A 22,974-nucleotide genomic window follows, 5' to 3' on the forward strand; every position below is an offset into this window, starting at 1 on the left:
TGACGAGTTTTTACAAGATAGAGTCTCAAGAAATTTTTGCTAGCACAGGCTTTGAACAAAGACAAACCTGATCTCTCTCCTGAGAAGCTAGGGTTACAGGTGTGAAGCACAGGGACCTGGGTTCTTCCTGATCTTATGGCGACTCTAAAGTATGATTTATTTGGTGACTCAGGCTGAGATTCGTGAAATCTCCTTACTACTATTTACAAATCATTTTAAAGATATTTGTGATGATTACTTCATAATCATTTTTGATGCAAAAACAGGACATTTGGAAAGTGTGTGGAGGAGTGTCTGAGTTTACAAAGGGGGTAATGGTTAGAATGTAGCTTCTGTGCTCCTTTGCTACTGTGGAAATGAATGGAAGTGTGGTTTAATTGCAGCTATTTATGAGAGTTACAACATTCAGAGTATATCTTTGTACTACTTTCATTTTCTGTTGAAATAATTGGTTAGACAGTGTAATTTGTGAGGCAGGTGCTGTGTCCTCAGGGTCAGGACAAGTTCTGCTGAATGTAATTAACCCATAAACTAAAATATATCTCCAACAGAGGAAGCCTGATTGCCAAGGACAGCTGGAGTGTCATTTGCAAGTCACCAGTTTAGCACCTCCTCCCCACTCCACCTCCCCGTCACTCAAGGACTTGGTGGGTGGGCGCTTCGTCCCTTAGCCAATCAGAGCGGCTGTTTAATCGTAGGCACCAGCCATCCAATGAGGAGCGGCAGTGTTGGGCGATTCACCTTGCCTTCCTCATTGTCGCCATATTTGCCATGCGCCTGCTGGGGGGACATTGTGCAGGCTGCGCAGCTCCAGCAGCTGTGTGAACTCTTCTGACTGCAGGACCATAGGGAGGTCACCTGGACGCGTCGGAGGCGGGAAATGGTGAGAGGGCGGCTGGGCATCCGCAGTGCTGGGTGGCGGGACTGTTGGATCCCGAAGCTGCGGTGGTTTTTAGTGGGCCCTGTCTGTTCTGGAGACTGCGCCTTGATCACATGGTTGGGGTCTTAGGTCCGCTGCCGCCTGGAAGGTGCCGCTGGACTAAAGACTTGAATCCCGTCCTGTGTCCCTGTGAGGTGACTTGCTCCCAGACCACTGCCCTGGTGGGAGACTCTGTTAGCAATTCCATGTCCAGCAGACTGAGGTGGCCGCGGAGCCTCCCCAGCACTTCCAGAGTTTTTGCTGGGATAGGGCGCTTTGTGCAGTGTCTCCATAACTCTTTACTGGGACCTTGCTTCCCCTTGAATCCTTCAGCTTCAGGAGAAGTATGGGCTAAACTCTATGCCCTGTCCCCTAAATGCAGTACTTATTAGTGATGCGAAAAAGTCCCTAAATTTCCACAAATCCTGTACGTTGCCAGATTCATTGGAAATGGGAATCCACATGTGCACGCTGGTTGCCTTCAGAGTGGAGGGGAAACTTTTTACCCTTCCTGACTTAACTGTTCGTTGTCCTCAGGTTGTTTTTAGAATATTGTTTTATAATGAAATGCTGGTTAATTTAGACCCTGACTTTAAGAGAATTATTCTAGGTGGAAAGCCCCAAAAATAAGGAATGTAGACATCTCAAGGCAGAAAGACAGTTTGCTCTCTAAGAGAGGAGAACACAGGAGAAGTAATAAATTAGTAGTAGACAGACATGGAGATTGGCAAAATCAGTTTTCTCCTGTGATCATCTTGATTTTGTGCCTTTTTTGTTTTTTTTTGGGAGACTGATATTTGATATCACAGTTTTGTATTTACAAGTGGAGGTCTACCGCTTGAACCATACCTCCTGTCTATTTTGCTGTGGTTATTTTGGAAATGAGGTCTGGTGAACAGATTTTCTAAGCAGAGTTTGACTGATTCTGTTGTCAGTCTCACTGGGAACTAGGTTTACAGAAAGGAGCTACCAGTGCTAGGCTTTTCATGGTCTTTTTTTGTTTTTCTGACTACACTGGGATTTGAACTCAGGTCCTCATGCGTGCTAGACATGTGCTCTTACCTCTTGAGTGACCCCACTAGCCCTTTTAGGTGATGAGTTTTTACAAGATTAGAGTCTCAAGAAATTTTTGCTAGCACAGGCTTTGAACAAAGACAAACCCGATCTCACTCTTTCCTGAGAAGCTAGGGTTACAGGTGTGAAGCACAGGGACCTGGGTTCTTCCTGATCTTATGGCAACTCTAAAGTATGATTTATTTGGTGACTCAGGCTGAGATTTGTGAAATCTCCTTACTACTATTTACAAATCATTTTAAAGATATTTGTGATGATTACTTCATAATCATTTTTGATGCAAAAACAGGACATTTGGAAAGTGTGTGGAGGAGTGTCTGAGTTTACAAAGGGGGTAATGGTTAGATGGTTGCTTCTGTGCTCCTTTGCTACTGTGGAAATGAATGGAAGTGTGGTTTAATTGCAACTATTTATGAGGGTTACAACATTCAGAATATCTTTGTACTACTTTCATTTTCTGTTGAAATAATTGGTTAGACAGTGTAATTTGTGCCAATGATGATACGTCTTGGAGGCCCTGGCTCAGAGAAAGACACCTTCATATTTTTCTTGATGTGGCAAGAAGTTGGTGTATTTGGAAGGGGATGTGAGTGTGTAGTATAAATTAAAAGTATGGGTTCTTGCATCAATTTCTAGCACAGTGATTCTGAAATTCTTAAAATTTCTGAGGCAATAGGAGTGTATTTGGTTGTTTTCCTAAGCTCCATTGAGGCAATGTTTGCATTTATTCTAATGATGGGTCTCAGGGTGGTACATCTTTATAACATTAGGAAAGTGACTGGCTTGAACAGACTTAGCAAACAAGTGTAATGGCTTGTTGACTGTTGCACACTGCCCAGAAGTTGGAGGGACTGTGCTAATTCTGGAAGGTGTCAGATTTGAACTGAACGGAAATTAGTTGGTATTTGAAAGTTGGTTGGTGTTGGTAACACCACGTATTTGTTATGAGAAGTGATGGCAAAGAAATTCAACACAAGTCATGATATTTGGGGTCTTTGGAGCAATGAAGGAAAGGGTACATATTAAATAGAGTTCATAGGTAGCAGTTAGGCATACACCATGTGAATATACTAAGCAAAACTAAAATGCTGCAAGCAATCAGAAGGTTTCTAAAAATAAACATGGCATTTAATAGAAGTTAATGTACATTGACAAAGATTAAGATAGTTCAGTAAGGTCACAGGATGTTAGATGACTCTGAGTATTTCCCTCAGCTCAAAGTGGGTACGTGACAACAGTTTCTGGAGCAATAGATCTTTCACAAAAAATCAAGCCCATAAACTATATCCCTCATGGTGAGGTTCACTAAAAGATTTTGCTCATTTTAATTATGTAACATTGCCCTAGTGTTATACCAAGTTAGCAGAATACTATTTTAGGGTGGGAGTTGTGGTATTGGTGCTCTGTAGAGTATGGATATATTAAATTTACTATGAAGTTTGAGAATGTATGATTTTATCTAACTTTTTATGGTTGTTTGCTTATTCTGTGATTTGAAGATATATGGATGTTCTAATTTATTCCACTTGTCCATTTAGCATTAAACACCTTCCTTGTGTGCTGTTTTTGTACTATACTGATAACTTTTGGTTTTGAGCAATTTTTATACTTGATATTTTGTGTTACTATCGTCACCTTCTCACCCTACCTCTCTGCATGTCATTTTTTTTTTACTGTTCCTTCATTCTGTGTAAACAGTATTCTCCTATAGTGTGATGTTCAGATGGTTATGATAAATTCAGCAAAATGGTGTGCTTTGCATTTAGCTGGTGTAGTACAATCTTGCTGAAGTCCTTTATTTACCTATTTATTTACTTATTTATTACTCAGGGTCTTGTGATTGCTAAGGCAAGCACTACACCACTTGAGCCAGTATCACAGATGCAGTAATTTATTAATTATATTATCATTATTTTCTATCCCCCTTTATAATACAAAGTACTTTTAAAATATATTGTTAGTAATTTCCAAAACATAAAATCCTTTTCCAAGTAAGTTAAATGCATTTTAATAAAGATGTGGTGCTTCATGGACAGGGCAGATATATTGGTATGTTCCCCACTATTATACTTCAACCCATATGCAATTGTTCTTACTGATTGATCATATTATAAGGGATGATCACCTAGTCCACAATTCACTTTGACTCTTGGCAAAGGTTGTCCTTGACTACCAGTAGTAAGGAAGAAAGTAAAGAATTTTTGTTCATTTCTAATTTTTAACACTTTTTCTTTATGTGATCCAAGTTCTTAGCTGATATGTTTTTGTTTCTTTCTAGAGATCTTTCCACAATTTACAAAATTCAGATACCTGTGATACATTTTGTGAATTTAGAAGTGTTCTCTTTCTCTTCCAGCTGCATCATTTCAATCATTTTCATGCTGACTCTTTGTTCTTCTTCCTCTAGTCCACCATTAAGCACCTCTAATGATGGTTTCATTGAACTTGTATATCCATCTTCATGCTCTCTGTGTAATCCTTTGATGATTTCTAAGTCTGCACTGATATTATCTTCTTTGTATATAGTATTTCCACTTTGCTGTTTCTTCTGCATGCTTTCCTACAATCCTTTGATTCTACTTTAAGCAGTTCCAAGAAAAGGCTTTGTGAAATGAGTCCCCTGCCTGAGATTTTTCAGCAGCTAATTTCTTATTCTGAAGACAGAATTTTGGACCAAGGGCACAAGCTCCTTTTGCACATTATAGGTCCAGCTAATTACCCTTCAATTTCAAAGAAAGAAGCATGGTGAAGGCAGGGAAAGAGTATTACTTCACAACTAGGATATGGTGTGGGATGAGGCATTGTAAGTACTCAGGTCACGTTTACCATCTGCAGGGTACAGACATCAGATATAGATTGAAATAGGCAAAGAACTCGGGGCAGGGAGAAACATATGCACAGTTAAACAGTTCCAGTCAAAGGTGTGGTGTAGTTGTTATAACTCAGCTGTTGATATGGGAGAGGTTCTGGAGTTGTTTCCAGAGGATGATCCATCCAAAGGAGGGTCTACTGTTGGGGGTAGATTTGGCTTCAGGTCACGAAGAAAATATCTATCTTCTCCTTCCTAGATTCCAAGGGTATTGCAAGGTGAGTGCAGAGAATGGCACAGAGAAAAGACTGATTGAAAATGGAGAGGTGCCATGTTTTTTCTTGCTTTTACTTGATTCGTGGACTGAGTATGGAGACCATGCTTTTTAGGAAAAGCAGTCTGAGGAATGCCTACAATGCTTTTTGACTGAAGATCTACATTTTCCTGTTTCTTCATATTTGTTGTCATTTGTTCTTCCTTATGTGTGAAGAGTGGATATGATACTATCTTCATGCAAAGATTTTCCATTATTCTGGCCTGGCCTAGAACCACAGCTTTTCTGAGATCACAGGGTGTCCCCATGGGAAAATGAGTGTGAAATTCTCTCACCTTATTCAGGACTCCATTTCCCCATTGAAGAAAGGTCCATTCTGAAAAGCAGACTCTGCTTAACTTCAATGAATGCCCAGGCCTGAGTGGGTAGTCACCAGGGAGGAGGCCTGAACTGCCGAGGGCTGTTTCTGGATTCTATTATTTGGTTTATGCCCCCTCCCTGCTAGGGGATTACTTCTTCTGTTACTCAGATCTCAAGGGGTGGGTTCTGGATCACTAGCCAGTGAGAAGTGCTTGAGAACTGGCAAATCACAGTCTGGTGTAAGTAGGACCCTCTGATTAATACAGGAAATGCCTTCTGGTCTATGGACATTTTCTGGATCACATTGTGATACTGAGAGCAATTCTATGTAATTTAGTCTCTCTCCTACTGTGACTTGCACCTGGTCCCAGTTGAGTGAGCAGAACTTCATTCACCAAAGAAGTCTGAAATGGTGTTTGTAACTGACATCCCAGACCCTAGGAGGATGAGAACATTAAAAATGGCATGCAAAGGTTGGTACAGACCTGGTCCTCCCAAGTACATCACTGCATTTTGTGGCCTGACTGCTTGTGAAATTTTGTATTCTCTACCCTGGGGTGGGACTGTTCAAATGGGCACACTCTGCCATCCTCTCCTCTATGTGCAGCGACATAGCCCTCACCCAGAGCCCTGTTAGGACTCCTCATCACCTGAGCTCTAGGTGTCCCCAGCCTTCAGTGGGTGGGAGGTTTTGGCTTCCTCCATTGTCCTTGTGGCCTTGGTGATTGCCTAGAATTAGCTAAGTGTTTAGAAGCTGATCTCAGACTAGAGCCAGATCCACAGCCCAGTCTTCTTAGGGCTGTCATAAAATCCTAACCTGAAGATGTCTTTGATTTCACCAGCTCAAGGCAAAGACTATGCATGTGCATGTGGGGTTCATGACAAAGGGAAAAGGCTGGGAAGGTGTTGAAGGTTTGAAGTTTTTGCAATCTCTGACATAATTGGAGCTGTCTAGGTAGTATGTTCAAACTTTAATTTCAGGTGGAGACAGGGACTAATCATAGTGAAGTAGCAGTAACAGGGCAGCACCAACTCAGAGGTCTGCAGGGTCTCAAGGGTGAGGTAGAGCAGGGCTGTGCTTTCTAGAGAGGGTATACTGTTGTGGATGACTCTGGGAGAGGAAGGATAACAAAGGGGGAGCCATCAGCTCCTTGACAAGATATCCTTTCCCCTGAGCTGATAATTGTCTTCAGGTGACCATAAAAAGGGGTTGTTGTGTTGCCTCAGGTTGAGGGTGGGTCATAGAATTAAGGAGTATAAAAAGGAGACAACCTTCAGGAAAGTTTGCTTATTAGCTATTTTGTTTCTTCTGAACAATTAAGGGAAAGTTTTTGAGGCAAAAAGTGGGAATTTCTAAAGTGTGAGTCTCACTGTGTTTTAGGTTTCCTGAGGAAAGACATGTAAATGTAATGGGAACACAAAAGATGGTGTTATTTTAATCATGATTGATTTCTAAGTTTAGTTTGCCTTGATAATATTTCAACTGTATTTTCTTTTTTTGTGGTACTGTGGTTTGAACTGTCTCACACTTGCTGTACCACTTGAGCCTCTGCACCAGCAACTTGTTTGCTTTTTCATTAAAGAAGTTGATCTTGTCAGAATGTACCACGTGGCAGTTGAGAAGGCCTGTGAAATACAGTGGGAAAATGTGATACATTTGGTTCCGTCTGCTAGAACACAGGTTTTTATTACCTTAAGTGTTTTTTTTGAATGTATGGAATTGGTGGGATAGCTACAGCTTCTCTTCTACTTAATATTTGAGCTCACTTGTTGGTATGTTCTTTCTTGTATTTTTTTTTTTTTTTACTTTTTGCAGAACTGGGGCTTGAATTAAGGATGTACTCCAAGTCACTCTGCCATCCCTTTTTTGTGAAGGTTGTTTTCTTTTTTTTTCAAGTTATGGTCTCACAGAAAATTTGCCTGGTCTGTTTTCAAACCATGATCCTCCTGATCTCTGCCTCCTGAGTAACTAGGATTACAGTTGGGAGCCACTAGAACCCAGTTTGTTCTACTTACTTGGGTGACAATGGATTGCTTGAGGGAACAGGTGTGAAAAATCCTTGTCCTTAAAGACAAGTGATGGATACCAACACAGTGTGACACCAGGCCTTTGTCCTATTCTATTGAAGTCTCCCTTTCCCTGTCCCACAAATTGATTCTTCTGTGAAATCAGAAGCTATATACTTAGATGCTGAATTTGGAATATTCTCAGCAGACTCCTGACTCCATTTCCATGTGAAAGAAATAGAGTTGTTCTGTAAAAGCCAGATGCACGTTCTGCTTCAGTACAGTGCATCCCCACACTGTGTACCATAAGGTCCAAGGAGGAGGCCTGGTCTGCTAAGAGCTGTGCCTACAACCTGTTACTGGTCCAGGCTCTATACCACATGGGGTATCACTTCTCCTGTCACACAAATCTAACATGACAAGGCCTTGGTTCATTAAAAAAATGAAAAGAACTGTCTTTGGAGGGAAAGAACTGTCTAGATTGTCCTACCAGAATCCAGTGGGATGAGGTATCACCACCTAATTTTTGGAAAATGACTTTATGGTTCCCATCATTTTCTGAATCACTGAGAATTCTTCTGATATGGAGACTGTGGGAATCAATCTCACTCCCCTGTCATATGTGAGCTCAGCTAGGTTGGAGGGAAGAACCCAAGTCACCATAGCAGGTAGAAGTAGTGTTTGTGACCAGTGTTTCCAGTCTTAGGAGGATGAGGAAGTTGGACTTGCTTGAAGCAGTGGTGAGAGACCTCGGCCTTTCCAGCACAATGCTGGAGTCTGGGCCCTGAGTTGCCTGCGGTGCCTTGTGGCCCTCCATCCTATCTATTGTGTGTGGGTTGGCAAAAATGAGCAGGACCCTGTTATCCTGTCCTGTAACTCTGAGTAACCTGACCCATCCTGGATCCCTTGATTCTCTCCCCAGTTGATGTGATGGTAGCTTCCCTGCAGCTGAAGCTGTGATCCTTGGTGTCCCTGCTCCTTCCAAACTTCTCAGAATAAAATTGATGGTCCTGAGTTATATAAAAATGTGGAAGAAGGGTCTTGAATGCATAACCTGATCCTATACATGTGCTATTTAGGGTTCTAGTAAATCCCTAAATTTACAGAGAGCTCACATTTCACAACTCACTGCAGTGGTGGTGCACTTGCAGTTGAGTTTTGATTGAGTGCGTTGAGATTGGAAACTTATCAAAGGTTTATGAGCACAATTGATGTTCTCTGTGGCATGTGCCTAGACACCATTTCAAAACTGAATTGAAGTTTGAGGCAAACCATTAACTTAGAGGTTCAGTGGCAGGACAACCCCAACTACAGAGTGTGCAGGTGCCTCAAGGCCAGGCAAAGGACTGTTTTTTCAAGAGTAGTAAAGAGGAGCAAAAAGTAGTAAAAATGAACTTGAGAGGTTATGGTTAAAAGAGAGGCCCAAATTAGCTCCTGGACCAGAGATTCTTACCTTTAGACTGTGTTTCCTGTGATGTTGAAGGATGGGTTGGTGTAGTGGCTCAGGCTGAGGGTGATCGGAGACTGACTGGAAAGAGCAGAGAATTTCATTAGGGTAGTTTGTATAGTTAGGGTTGTTTTTCAGCTGACCAAGTAAGATGATGAATTTCAGGTGGGACATGGAAGGATCAAATATGTGTCGTTCCCTTGTTGGGCATCTAGGTATAATGGGAACCTGAAGGATGGTGGTGTGATGGTCTTAACCACTAGTGTTATCAGTATTATTTTGCTTGGGTATATTTTCAGTTTGCATTTTCATTCAAAGAATTTGTGACAATTTTGGAAGTTGTGATGGACCTTTGGAAAGTCAGAGACCTTTAGGATCTCCAGCTGAAAGAAAGGAGTTACTCACTTGAGAGGTTATTTTTTTGGGGTGACATACTTAAAAAAAAACTGTGTTTGCTCTTCATCACAAGTTCTGGCATAGAATTACTAAAACCCTGAGAATATCTTGAACAATTGGAACAACTTTGGTTGTTATCCTTTGCCCCTTTAAGTGGTTCCTGAATATTTGCTAGTGAGGTGATACATGATATGATCCCAGATGAACAGGGTGACCTCAAGCCATGATCCTACTGACTTTAGCCTCCCAAGTAGTTAGGATGACAAGTATGAGGTACCAGGGTCCAACAAATTCTTCCTTGTGTATCATGTATTATAATCATCTTTTACTTTGCAAATTAAATAGCCATTTTTTGGAAAGTTATTGTTTAGTTGGTTTAAAATAGGAAGATAACAGTAGGAAGAAACCAATAAAAATAATACAGGCAATCCTATTTTTATATGTTTAATTAACACTTGAATTTGTTTTATTCATTCATTTTTTGTTTGTATCATTTTATTTAGTTTAGTTTTTTCCAGTTCTTGTGGAAACCTATGGTCTCGCTCATGCTGACAAACTGACCTCCCACCATGCTATTCATGTCTTTTCTCAAGGATTCTCTTATTTTCATATTTCAATGTTTTTGCTGAAGTACAAATATTTCGTGAGCTTCCCATCTTCAAAAATATCCAGAGCAAAAAGACTGGAAGTGTAGCTCAAGTGGTAGAGAATCTGCTTTGCAAACCTAAAACCCTGAATTCAAAACCTTACCCAACCAAAAAAAGGAGAAAAATGCAGAAAATGATGATAGATAATTCAACATGTTCATCAGCCAACTGGATACAAGTGTTACAGAATTCATTACCAACCAACCAGAACTCAACAAAGCCTGGTTTTCCCTGAGAATGTGTGTTGCCAGTATGAAGTCGCATAGTACTTGAAGTCAAGTGAGCCACAGGTAAATGCTGGTGGGTGTTCTTTACTTTTTAAAGGTATAACTGTGGCTGTCATGGGACCATTTTCTCTTCAATGTTTTGACTTTGATGACTTTATTCTGGATTTACATTTCCCTATGAACACATGAAGAATATCTGTGAGAGTCAGAGTCAATGATAGCTACATTTTGATTGTCTCATAGAGAATGAATTTTTGCATTTTACATTCTTTTAGTAGAAACTTCAAGGGACTGAATTGAGATGTTCTGTCTGAGAAACATAAGTGTAGAAGCATAGAATTTTCTCATGAGGAGATGGTAGTAAAAGGACACATACATGCACACGAGGTATCTAGATTGCTACAGTAGGTGGATACCACCTTAATTCTTTCCCTACTTTTTCCATCTTGTCTACTAAGCAGTCTTCTTCTATTTTTGACCCTTCAGAATTAGGAAAAATGTTAGACCTATTCCATCTAGAAGCCTTCTGGGTGTTGTCTTTGAGTGTATTTCACAAACTCAATTTCATGTGATATTGAACTACACTATTTTCACTTTTGTCACAGTGGTCATGGTTTTGGAGTCTTTTCTGGATGTCTTCTCCAGGATGTGAAACATAGTTCTGATTATCATTCATAATATGTCCCATGGTGTCAGAAACAATCTCAGGACTCTATTTCATAACTAGAGTTGAAGAAATGTTGGTGGAGGTTGCATCAATTACCAGTCCATTCAAGCATTACACTTGTCTTATGTATTTGGATTTTGAACACTTATTTTACTCAGCTAATTCCTAAATGTGGGACATAGATCTTGATTCATACATGGTGTCTTATGTTGAAAACACATGTACATTTTTCAACCATGCTCTCATTCATTAGTGTATGCAGTACACTAATCCTTTTATTTTGCTTACATTGCAGGTATTTATTCTCATTGTTTTTCTTTTGCCACTCTCATACATTAACATTCCACATGAATTTTGTATGTTCCTTGGGTAGTGAATTTCCAAATGCTCTTCTTTTTGTGTTATTTTCACACAGAGACTTCATACATAGCTCTTGAACTAGAGATGCATGCCAGGATCACACTGAACATATGCTAGTCCTACCTTAGTTTTGTAAATGCTGGGAATGACACGTATGTGACACCATAGCTTCAAAAATATTCAGATTTTATCTTTCCTATTTCTAATGAATTGGATCATTGTCCATGGCATTGGAGAATACAATTTGTGTTTTCAAGGAGAAACTGGGTTCCAGATTTTGTGCTCTCAGCCACCATTGTGTGATGTGTCTTCTGTCATGAATCAATTTTCTCTTACTTTAAAGTCAAGGGAAGACTGGTGCCCTTTCCTCTGAGGCCTGTTTGTTAATCTTTGTTATAGTACAGTGTTCTTGATAATGCAATTTGAACATTGTTTATTAATTTTACACAATAGGACACTTTGTGTTCTTTCCCTTGCTCTCTCCCATTCTTCTTCATTATTATTATTCCTTTATTGGCAGTGGTTCTTGTTATGTAGATCACTTCAATGTTTAACTTGTGGTCCTTCTGGTGGAATTACAAGATAGACCTGCACATGTGGTTCAAGTGATCACTTTCTTATTCCAATTATTTTTAATTCCTGTTTGCAATTTATGAGAATTATTACACTTTAAAAGTAGTTTTGTTTATGAGTTTTAAGGTGTATTTTAGAAATTGCAAAATTGTATACAGCTAGTTGAAATCTATTTGAAGGCATGCATGCTGCATTTTTTTCTTTCTACATTGTTTTTGCTTGCTAAAGCAAAAATTGTAACTATGTGAATGATCCTTCATGAGTCTTACTTAGCTATAAATTTGGGTTGGTTTGTTCTAAACCAGGTAGAAGTTTCCCAACGTTCTCTCTTGATACAGTCACCAAGGTGGTGCTCAATTCCCAAAAGAATTAAAAAATTGTTTTGGAAAGAGATAATAAATACTGTTTGTCACACCAGCTTCCTATTTATAACCATGAATGCATTGTGGGTTTTCTTACTACAGACTCCCTGTGGTGAACCTTGCAGAAATGTGCAAGTAATCATAAATAGTATATATACAATAGGATATTATTGGAATAAATTTCTTCAGGACACTCTCCCCTTTTTACACTTTATATTTGGTTTAGTGAGGTTCATCTCATTAGCAGTTATGCAGTGCCAATAGACATAAAACTTTTCCTCATGTAGTGAAAACATTATTCTATTTGCCCCTGATATTACTCCAATGGGAAATAAGAGGAAGGAATTTATTAGTTGATTGCTTCAATCTCAGTGTATAACATGTGTTTTTGTGACCATGTTCTGCTTTGAATTTAGCAAATAGGTCCAGAGATATGTCAGAATTAGTATGGAGTGCTTGTGAATATAGATGGAGAATGACAGTGATAAAAATAAAATGCATTGAATATGTGGAGACCACATCAGCATGTGAATATTTTACACAGGGATTGTCTGTTTCCACTCCTTGACACTCACAATTCTTCTCACGAATGTGCATGTGACATATTAGGAGACTCTGACCTTTGAGGATGTTGCCGTGACCTTCACCCTTGAAGAATGGAGCTGTTTGGATCTTTCCCAAAAGAAGCTCTACAGAGAAGTGATGCTAGAAACCTATAGAAACCTGTCCTACATAGGTAAATATGGCATCATTACCTTAATCAAAGTGTGCACTACTGTTGTGACTCATTGGTGTTGTTGCCTCATGGGGTATTTAAAAAGGGACAGTAACTGTTCATATATATGCATGATCATATTATATCATGAAAATAGCTGAGGTCTCAACTTTTTCTTTCATATGGATTAAATACTAATAATTTCTCTGTGTCTGTATTTTACAAACAAAAGAAGAAAATGAAAACATTGAAAAGGACTTCAGGAATCCCAGAAGAAATATGAGGTAATTTTTCCTCATAACGAAAACCGTGAACATCAGATGTGGTATTGACAAGAAGTTTGAATACCAAAAAAATGAGACTAAAACTTCTACTTATAAATTGCTTAAATCAATTAAAAGTTTCTCTAAGATTCGAAAAATAAGTTAAGGATCCACAATCAGAAAATTCAAAGTCTGATATGTGCAATTTTTCATGTTTTTTCCTAAGAAGTCACAAAACACACTGTCCTGTTACTCAATATACAAAAATAATCCCACTCTGTGCACAATTAATTTAACTATATTGTATCAAATTCCATCACAATGGGATTATTATGTGCATTGGTATAGACTGGCACATTTTTCAACCTTTGTCCTTGTATTCATTCTTTTATTTTGCAATCCAACATGCTTTTTATCCAAGGTATCTCAATAAGCTCTTTAAGTGTATTTGAATGTAGCAAAATTCATTCAGTGTTGTCAAACACCTAACATGGAAATAGTATGATGGAAACACATTGTGAACACCACTGTTTGGTAATAGCTGTCTTCAGGCCCTGCTGCAGAATATGTACATTTGTGTTCATAAATCCTTACAGTATCAACCACCATAACATGTCCTCATAAATCTTTAATAGGGTAACAATGGTAATCTTTGTCTGTTTTACAGCCCTGAAGTATTGGCAAGACTGCATGAACATAAACAATGTATTCAATGTGGAGAATCCCTTCAACAGACTCCAGAGAACATTGTAAGCAAGGTGTATAGTCAAGCCAATAACCTTCAAACTCATGAAAGAACTCACAGTGGAGAAAAACCCTATGGATGCAATGAATGTGGGAAAGCCTATGCTGATTCAAGTACCCTTTATATTCATGAAAGAACTCACACTGGAGAGAAACCCTATGAATGTAAGCAGTATGATAAAGCCTACATTTTTTCCAGTTCCCTTCATAGTAATGAAAGAACTCACACTGGAGAGAAACTATATGGATGTAACAAATGTGGGAAATTCTTCAGTCGTGTGAGTAACCTTCGAGATCATGAAAGAATTCACAGTGGAGAAAAACCATATGGATGTAAACAATGTGGGAAAGTCTTTGCTCAGGCCCGTTATCTTCGAGTACATGAAAGAATTCACACTGGAGAGAAACCTTATGGATGTAAGCAATGTGGGAGAGCCTACACTGCTCCAAGTGCCCTTCGATGTCATGAAAGAACTCACACTGGAGAGAAACCCTATGAATGTAAGCAATGTGGGAAAGCCTACACTTTATCCAGTACCCTTCGTATTCATGAAAGAACTCACACTGGAGAGAAACCATATGGATGTAACAAATGTGGGAAATTCTTCACTCGTTTGTGTAACCTTCGATATCATGAAAGAACTCACAGTGGAGAAAAGCCATATGGATGTAAACAATGTGGGAAAGTCTTTGCTCAAGCCCGTTATCTTCGAATACATGAAAGAATTCACACTGGAGAGAAACCTTATGGATGTAAGCAATGTGGGAAAGCCTACACTGATTCAAGTGCCCTTCGATACCATGAAAGAAGTCACTCTGGAGAGAAACCCTATGAATGTAAGCAATGTGGCAAAGCCTACACTTTTTTCAGTACCCTTCGTATTCATAAAAGAACTCACACTGGAGAGAAACGCCATGGATGTAAGTAATGTGAGAAAGTGTACAATGATTCTGGTACCCCTTGTGTTCATGAAAGAACTCACTGGAGAGAAACCCTATGAATGTAAACTGTGGGAAAGCCTTCACTCAGCACACTCACCTTCATGCACTTAGAAGAACTCACATAGAAGTGAAACCTTATAGATCAATACAATGTGAGCATGTGTTCACTTATTCCGGTCACCTTTGATCCCTGAAAGAACTCAAACTGAAGACAAACATTATGGGTGTAACCAAGGTAGCCAAAGTGTTCACATGCCCCATTACCCTTAAAAGACATAAAGGTACTTAGACTAGAGAAAAAAACCTATGGGTATGAGCAATTTCCGGTGACACTAGTAAATGTGAGCTCACTCATTAGTAAATGTAAGGAATGAGAGAAAGCCTACACTCTATCCAGTATCCATCATACTCATCAAAGAACACAAACAAGACAAACCCAGTGGTTGTAAGCAATGTGGAAAACCTTCCTTAGTTCTAGTACCCTTCATGCACCTGAAAGAACTCATGATGTAAGTAAACACTAGGGTCATGTCAAACATGATAAAACATTCACAAATCCCAGTCTTCTTGAACAATATGAATGAACTCAGAAACACTGTCAATGTAAGTAAGGTAGAAATGCCTTCACCTTTTGCAGTAATCTTTGACATGACACAATTCACATTGTAGCACAATGCTATACATGTGTGTCATGTGGCTAACTCCTCACACATTCCAGTGCTCCTTCAAAACATAAAAAATTAAAATGGAGAATATTGTATTAGGAAAGTCTTCACTCATTTCCATGATCTCAAACATGAAAGTCCTCACACTAGAGAGAAAATCTGTAGGAGTAAGAAATCAACCTGTCTGTACTGATTCTATTCACCATGAAACAAGTGAAATAATACTATGTGTGACAAACCTTACAGAAGCAATATATACGGGAATATCTTCTCTCATTCCCATTGCCAAAAAAGTACATGTAAGATGTCACACTGGAGTGATATGAATGAACACAGAAACACTATCAATGTAAGTAAAGTAGGAATGGCTTTACCTTGCAGTAATCTTTCCCGTGACATAATTCACATGGTAGCACAACGCTCTATATTTGTGTAATGTAGCTAAGTCTTCACACATTCCAGTGCTCCTTCAAAACATACAAAATTAAAATATGTATTGAAGTGCTGAGGGAAAGCATTTATTTATCCTGCTTCCATTTTCAACATGAAGGAACTCCATTCTTGCACTCATGATACTGCCCAGTTTATTTAAATTTTGTTAGCAAAAGCATGCCATGTCACCTGCTTTCCTACAGAGATATGATTAAACATGGTATGAAGAGAAAACTTGATTCATGGCTCATTGCTGGCAGGGAAGGAACTCTCCTCCAAGCCTCCAGTCCATTTTCTCCTAGTTATGTCAGTGCTAGGGTCTGTGAACTGTTTGCACAGGCTGACCTCCAACCATGATCCTCCTGTCATACTCTCATGTACTAGGATTATAGGCCCAAGCCACTGGCAATTGGCTTAAATATTCTTAGAGATCTGTGGGATATGTATATCTAAATTTTTTCTCAAGAAACAGTCTTTATGCTTCTTATTCTGCTGCCAGCCTATAATGACAGCCACAGCAATATACTTGCTTAATTGGTGGAAGGAGTGGCTTGAGTATTTCTTTTCTGTGGGACTGGAATTTGGTCTCAGGGCCTCATGCTTGCTAGGCAGGTTTTCTGTCACTTCAGCCCCTTTGCCAGCCCTTTGTATGTTTTTTTTATTGTGACTTTACATTGAGAAGGACTTCTATAACTGGATATGTATCATAGAACTTTTGAATTTAGGATGTTCCAACATCTGTTTTCCAAATGCTGGGTTATGAAACATGTGAAATGATACTTGTGAAAGTGTTCAGATTTTATCTTTCTTGTTTGCCATTGCAATTTGCATATTGTCCAATACATAAACGTGAATAGAAAGCATTTTTTCAAGTAGAAACTGGACTTGTCCTTTTCTCACTTTTAGATGTTTGTTGTTTTGGCCATCATTGTGTGATACCTGTTCTCTCAAGAGCCAATTTTCTCTTTACATTTAAATACAGTGAAGACTTATTTGTTTTCCACTGAGATCTATTTGTTAATTTCTTTATTATTATATGGCATGTTTAATAGTATTACAAGATTGCTTATTAATATAAGATGATAGCTCACTTTGTATTCTTTTCTTTCTCTTACCCTTTCTTTGTTTCATTATTTTTTCAAGATTATTGCTGTTTAGACCTGTGTAAACTTTAGTCCATAATCCTGGTAGAAGTACAATTTGGGTCTTCTTTTGTGACTAAGGGATTCATTTCTTCCATTCTTGTTTGTTTGTTTGTTTTTGCTGGCCCTGACCTTTGCTTAACTATTTTTAAGAAAAAGTCCCTCAAAGTATTTGCCCAAGCCAGCTTCAAGACATAATGCTCCTTCTCCATCTAGGATTAAGGTGTGAGCTGTTGGTGCCAAGGTCTGGTGATTTCCTTATTTTTCCACTGAATTCAAATCCCTTAAGGCATTTATTCTACCTAGTGTACTTTGTAAAGTGGATTTTGTTACATCCTTTACAATGTGTGCCTGGAAGTAGAGAATTGTAAACATAGCTGAGAATCAGGACAACTCAGAGTAAACACAGTTAGTTATGCATACAAATCACCCCTTACCTCTGATAGGCAAACACAAGAAATAGGACAACAAAGGTACCTAAATTAAAATGCCCTCAGAAACTGCTAAGAGGAATATGGAAGAATAACAGCAAACAGCACATGTGGTTACACTTCTACACAAGATACAGGGCGTATAAGGATAGTGATAGGGATATTTGATGCCACATCTGGGTAAAAGAATTCATCAAGAAAAGAAAATAGGATAAGCAAGAGTTTTACGTGGGAAGAACTGGGCAACTGAACACAGGGTAGTCGTACTGATCTGATATGAGATTTGGGCAAGTTTGTTTATGTAATGAAAAAACAAATCAAAGATCCAACCTCTAGGAAGAGGGTGGGAAGACTAAATTGGAATATTGCACTGGGTGTCCTGAGAACTCAAGCTTTTATTGTGGTCTGTACAGATGGGGATGGTCATGCCTGGAAAACTGTTCTGTGTGTGATTAACTCTCATAGTGTGAGCTAGATGCTGGTGGTTCAAGCTTGCAATTCTTATTATTAAGGTAAGTATTGGGCAGCCACCTGAGGATTGGGCCCTTCCTCATCACAGTTGGCTTACTGAAAACTCTAAACTCATCCCTAAAGAATAACAGGTACAGACCTTTAGCCAATTACTAGAAGTTTCCCACCCAGCCTCAAAGAAAGACACCATTATCTCAGGAGTGGCAGAGGGCTGAGGGAGGATATTCCTGTCCATTGACCTTCCTGGGAGCTCACCGTGGGACTTCCTTTTTCCTTGGACTTCTCCTACTAACTGTCTATATCTGTCTCAAATCTGCAAGCAGTTGTGGGCTTCTGCTCTCTTGCTGGGATCTGCCTCCAAAGAATTCTCCCCAAAAATTCATGTGCTGAGGTATTGAGCCATCCCTGTGCTTCTTTCAATCTAGCGTCTCTGTTTCCTCATCTATCTCCGCATACATTTCAGTCCAGCATGCCTTTTTTCCTGTTAACAGTAGGTACTCAGGAGGCAGAGATCAGGGTGATTACAGTTTTAAAGTTAGCCTGGATTATTAGTTCCTGAGGCCACAAGTTCAAATCCCAGTATGCAAAAAAAACACCTCTCATAACTTTTCTTTATGTCTTCAACACGTCCTCGATGCTGGGTTGGAGGACATACTAGCTTGGATGGTCAGGCTGAGACTGAGAATCCTGGGGTTTCAGGTCAGCAAGATTGCTGTATCACAGGTATTTGTTAGTATTAGATCTCTAGTCTAGAATGTGATTCCTTAACAGACAAGCCATGGTTCTCAGCCATCAGTTTTCCTAAATCCTTCATTAGTCCTCATCAGAGACTTCCTGCTTCTTAGCCAAGACAGGCTCACCACAGCAGCCATAATTCCATCCTTTTTGCTGTCCAATGAAAGAGAAGGGGAGTCTACTCTCATTTTTGGTCTGTAACTGAGTCTGTGCCTTTTTACATGGGTTTTCCAGCAAATCTTTAATGGGATTAAAAAGGTTTTTGCACTTATTATTTTGGTAATGCTTCATCCATTTTCTTACACTGAGTGTGTAAACATTTTAAAAGGCATTCAGAAGTCAAGAAGACCTGAGGAAATGAGGAGAAAGGCTAATCTGTGCCATTACTTGAAATTATTAATTTCTTAAAAATAGTTTGTGGTATGATAAATGAGTTCAGTATAAATTTGGTGACATAGGAATGAATTGCACATTTCCTTTTATTCGGTTGAAAAGGAATCTATTGTCAAGTTGATTTAACTCACTACTTCTCTGACTTGATTAACATAAGAGAAATAACAGCACACTGAAACAAGACATCTAACATTGACATAGATTTCATTTGTTCTCTGAATATCTTATTAACACCAAAGTTATCCGGATACCAACAGAGAAATAAAAAATGAAAAGGGCACTTAAATGCTTATTCTTAGGCTCACAGAGACCTCTTTCAGCTACTCATGAAGGTAGCAATTGTCTTAAGGCAGCTATGGATAGAGACTGCCCAGGGAGCTACACTGAGGTTAATGGGGAAGCTATGGTGAAAATTTACTCCTGGGGCACAGGTGTGATCACGCTGTCTCTCTGTGGCTGTCATAGTCTTTGACCAGCTGCTCTCCAATTTGTTGAAGGGAAGGGGCAGTGAGGGTAATAAATGTTCATCACTATTACCAAAATTGAGTCACATACTTCTTTAGATTTCTGCATATAAGGATATAAAAAGGATACATCACTAAACACAGAAAAAAGATTAGAAACTTAATATCAACACTTCCGGCCTCCACAATGCACAATGCACAATGCATTGTCCATACTAAATGGACATTCATTGTGTCTGAACTGATGGCAAGAGAGGCACTCCAGAAAAACACTAACTTCCTTCACCAGAAATCCATAAGAACAAAGGCTAGAAAACTAAAGTGTCAGTAAAGAAAGGCTGTCTGTAGAGAGTAGTCAAGTTTGAAAGCCAAAATGTCCTTGGGGCTGGCTTTAGCAGAATCTACAAGTTTGTTAGTATGACCTACAAAAAAATGCTAGGATGTCCCAATGACATTCAGAAGAATCCTTCCAACTTTTGATACTGGTTCCTTGGTGGGAGATATTTTCCATTTTGAAATTTCAAATTTTTCCACAAGTACTGCCTTGGATAATAATCTACTTTCCCAAGTCATCACTGTTTAAATTTCTACAACCAAAACTTCAAGGGGAAGTGGCAAATGTACTCTAGTATCACTACCACAACACTAGATACAGAGAACCACATGTTATGGTCTGTTTCAATCTAGTCACAGGAGGTAGGGAAGTGATATTTAGCTCTGCAAATCATGTCCATTCTGAAAGTGCATCCGTTGCTCCTTTTTTCTACAGCAAATACAAAACTTCAATTTTAATTTCCCAAAATTGACAAGCCATCAGACCCACTTTCTTAAGGCCACCTGACCTTAATGTTCATTCCTATAAAACAAATGAGAAACAATCTGAGAAAGGTCACAGCTATGTGTGTGTGCGGGTGTGGGGAATAAGTCTCCATTCCACTCCAAAAGCAACCATGTGTGAATGTGAATGTCTATTTCTGAAGGTTCTGGCATTAGGGAAATACTTGGAAATTCATAGATTTAGTGGCAGCACCTGCATCACCACACAGATGGGAAGTCTCAGGTTTAGGTGTGGATCTTCCCAGAGAGACTATGGGCCAGGATGAAGTCACCTCTCAGGTATAAGACAGGATAGGACAATGTTCCTGACTCCCTGCCTGGCCCCCTCCCCTGCAGGATTCATGGCACCAAACAGTGAGTGCTATCAAAAGTGGGATCAGATTGCACATTGACAAGATGACTGTGCTCTTTGTCCACCTAAAGAGCCTGGCCATGGATGTCTACTATGCTTGTATAAGATCACTTCTTTAAAATCTCTTGGCTTTAGTAAGTTCTTGAGGTCTGGCTCAAGTAACTCCATCTGGATTGTGAAGCTTTCCCCTCTTGTCTCCAAACTGTCTGTGAAGAGCCTCCTCTGACTTTTTCCCTTTAACTTTTCCCCCAAAATACATACTCAATACCCTTCTATATCCTTCCTACTTACTGAATTGTTGACTTTGTAACTTGTAATTTTAAAATGACTTTTATAAGAATTTTAAATTTAAATAAAATTGTTTTTCCAATTACCCTTATATTTTTACTATACAGACCCACGAAGAAAGGTAATTTAAAACTATTTATCTGTAAGTAACAGACACTTTTGTTAATATATCTAGCTATAAAAGAATTGAATGTAAATTACACTCATGACAAAGTGAAACAAATTGTTTCTGCCCCAAAAAATGCCTGTATTTTGGGCAGCTTGATATCGAAAGCAAGAGTCAATTGTAGGCATGTGTTTTGAATCAGTTTCCATCTCCAATAAGACTTGCCATAGCTATCAGAGATTTGTATCTAATAAGTTAACACAACAGATATACAGAAAATTCACCCAATGACACACTAAACAATTACATTAATTTTGAGACCACTCAAAGATATTGAAGGCTTTACATTTACCACTTGAGGGTTTTTTTTTTTTAAATAATGCTAATAATAGTTTACCTTCGGCTACAGTAGGTTTGTTATTAGGCAAACAATAAAAGTAGATTTGGGGAGCCCAATCTTTGTTGAAGAGTTGGTATCCCATATACTTGCCTGGACAAAGGATATAGGAAGAACAAATCCACCATTTTAGTTCACTGTAAAATTTTTTTAATTAGAATTTCTTTGATAGGCTGATAAAAGGGCAGACTGCTCTCTATTGAAACTGGTGATAGAAATCATGGATAAGGTAGAGTGAATTAACTCCTGAAAAGTTAATTTCAGATAAGGGGCCTGGTGAAAAAAATTGAAGTGCCTTATTGAATCCATAGCAGAACTCAGTAAGCTTGTACTTTTGCCTTTTAGCTAATTCTATAACCTAGGAAACAGATTTTAATTTAAACACTTGGTGTAATTTTAGATATAGAATTGAAATTCTGTCTTTGGTCTTTCCACACTCTGTGCAAGTGAGGCTGAGGGCGTTGGTCCATAATCCTGACCATATTGCACCTGGGCCAAGAGACTGAATGAGGCAGCCCAGGGTCACCACCTGTGGCAACCTGGATAAGGCCTGTTCCCTCTTCTGGTGTTGACATATCTGCAGTGGAACACAGCCTTTCTCAAAAACAAGTCTTAAAGGAGAAAAACTGTTAAAGTGTTCAGGTACATTTAGAGGCTTAGTGTAAGGTGGAAGACCAGCAGATCTGGGCAGAGAAGTAGCTTCCATCATCATCCAGATGTCATTTAGATTTGCAACTGACTCTATGCCTGCAGTTCTGGGACCATGTGTCACTGAGGAGGCTGAGAGAACTCACAGTGTGACTTGACCAGGGTTTTTCTTTCCATTTCTTTTTTGTCCATTTCTTTCTCTGTTGGCCTCTACCAGATGGCCATTCTGGAAGAGGAGACCTGCAGGCTATAGAGTATGAGGGGTAAAAGTAAACATCCATCATGGCTGAGAAAGATTTAGAGAGAAGAGTTTCAAACTTAAACATTTTTTATATCATATGAGATGAGGAAAGAGGAACAGAGCATAAAGATGAGCTGAAGTCAGAGTAGGTGGTTTTCAATGGAAGACAGAGAAACGTGGGGAGGGGGAGTATTTTTGTTTAGGAGGAGAGCAGAGAAAGGGAGAGACTGGAGCAGAGATGAATGGAGACCTGGATATCGGGAAACCTCCAATCATGTCCCATAGCATTGGTAGTTTTTGAGATTGTGATGAATTTGGAACTAGGGGCCTGTTTGTGCCAATGGTCATTAGTGTCTAATTTATATTGGGGCAAAATCATTTTACAATACAAAATTAGCCCTTTGGGCTTAATGGTCTTTGTGAACTCGAGAGTCTGAAGGTTTTGAGGAGATATGACAATGGACTGCCCTAAGGGCCTTGAATGATTTTGACCCATTTTTTTTGGATTGGAAATAGAGGGTCAGAAATTGAGATAGGGCCCAAAGGTCCAATACTGAGACAATTTTATGGGACTTAAGGCCCCAAA

At 39.1% G+C, this 22,974-nt stretch overlaps 1 protein-coding gene across 3 annotated transcripts; it reads left to right on the forward strand.

Annotated features, from left to right (window-relative positions):
* Nucleotides 1–739: 739 nt before the first annotated feature.
* Nucleotides 740–21,250, forward strand: LOC109674488 (uncharacterized). 3 transcript variants are annotated; one of them, XM_074053921.1, is made up of 5 exons: nt 740–883; nt 9,790–10,223; nt 12,732–12,858; nt 13,070–13,121; nt 13,768–21,250. In XM_074053921.1, exons 3-5 carry the CDS (start codon nt 12,825–12,827, stop codon nt 14,771–14,773), a joined length of 1,092 nt encoding a protein of 363 aa, XP_073910022.1. In that variant the 5' UTR covers nt 740–883; nt 9,790–10,223; nt 12,732–12,824; the 3' UTR covers nt 14,774–21,250. The 3 variants fall into 3 exon arrangements, with proteins under 3 accessions (XP_073910022.1, XP_073910023.1, XP_020007028.1); XM_074053922.1 differs by having other exon boundaries at nt 9,795–10,223; XM_020151439.2 differs by lacking the exon at nt 9,790–10,223.
* The last annotated feature ends 1,724 nt before the right edge of the window (nt 21,251–22,974 follow it).

This window comes from Castor canadensis, chromosome 14 (assembly GCF_047511655.1).
Source record: "Castor canadensis chromosome 14, mCasCan1.hap1v2, whole genome shotgun sequence".
NCBI classification, from domain to species: Eukaryota; Metazoa; Chordata; class Mammalia; order Rodentia; family Castoridae; genus Castor; species Castor canadensis.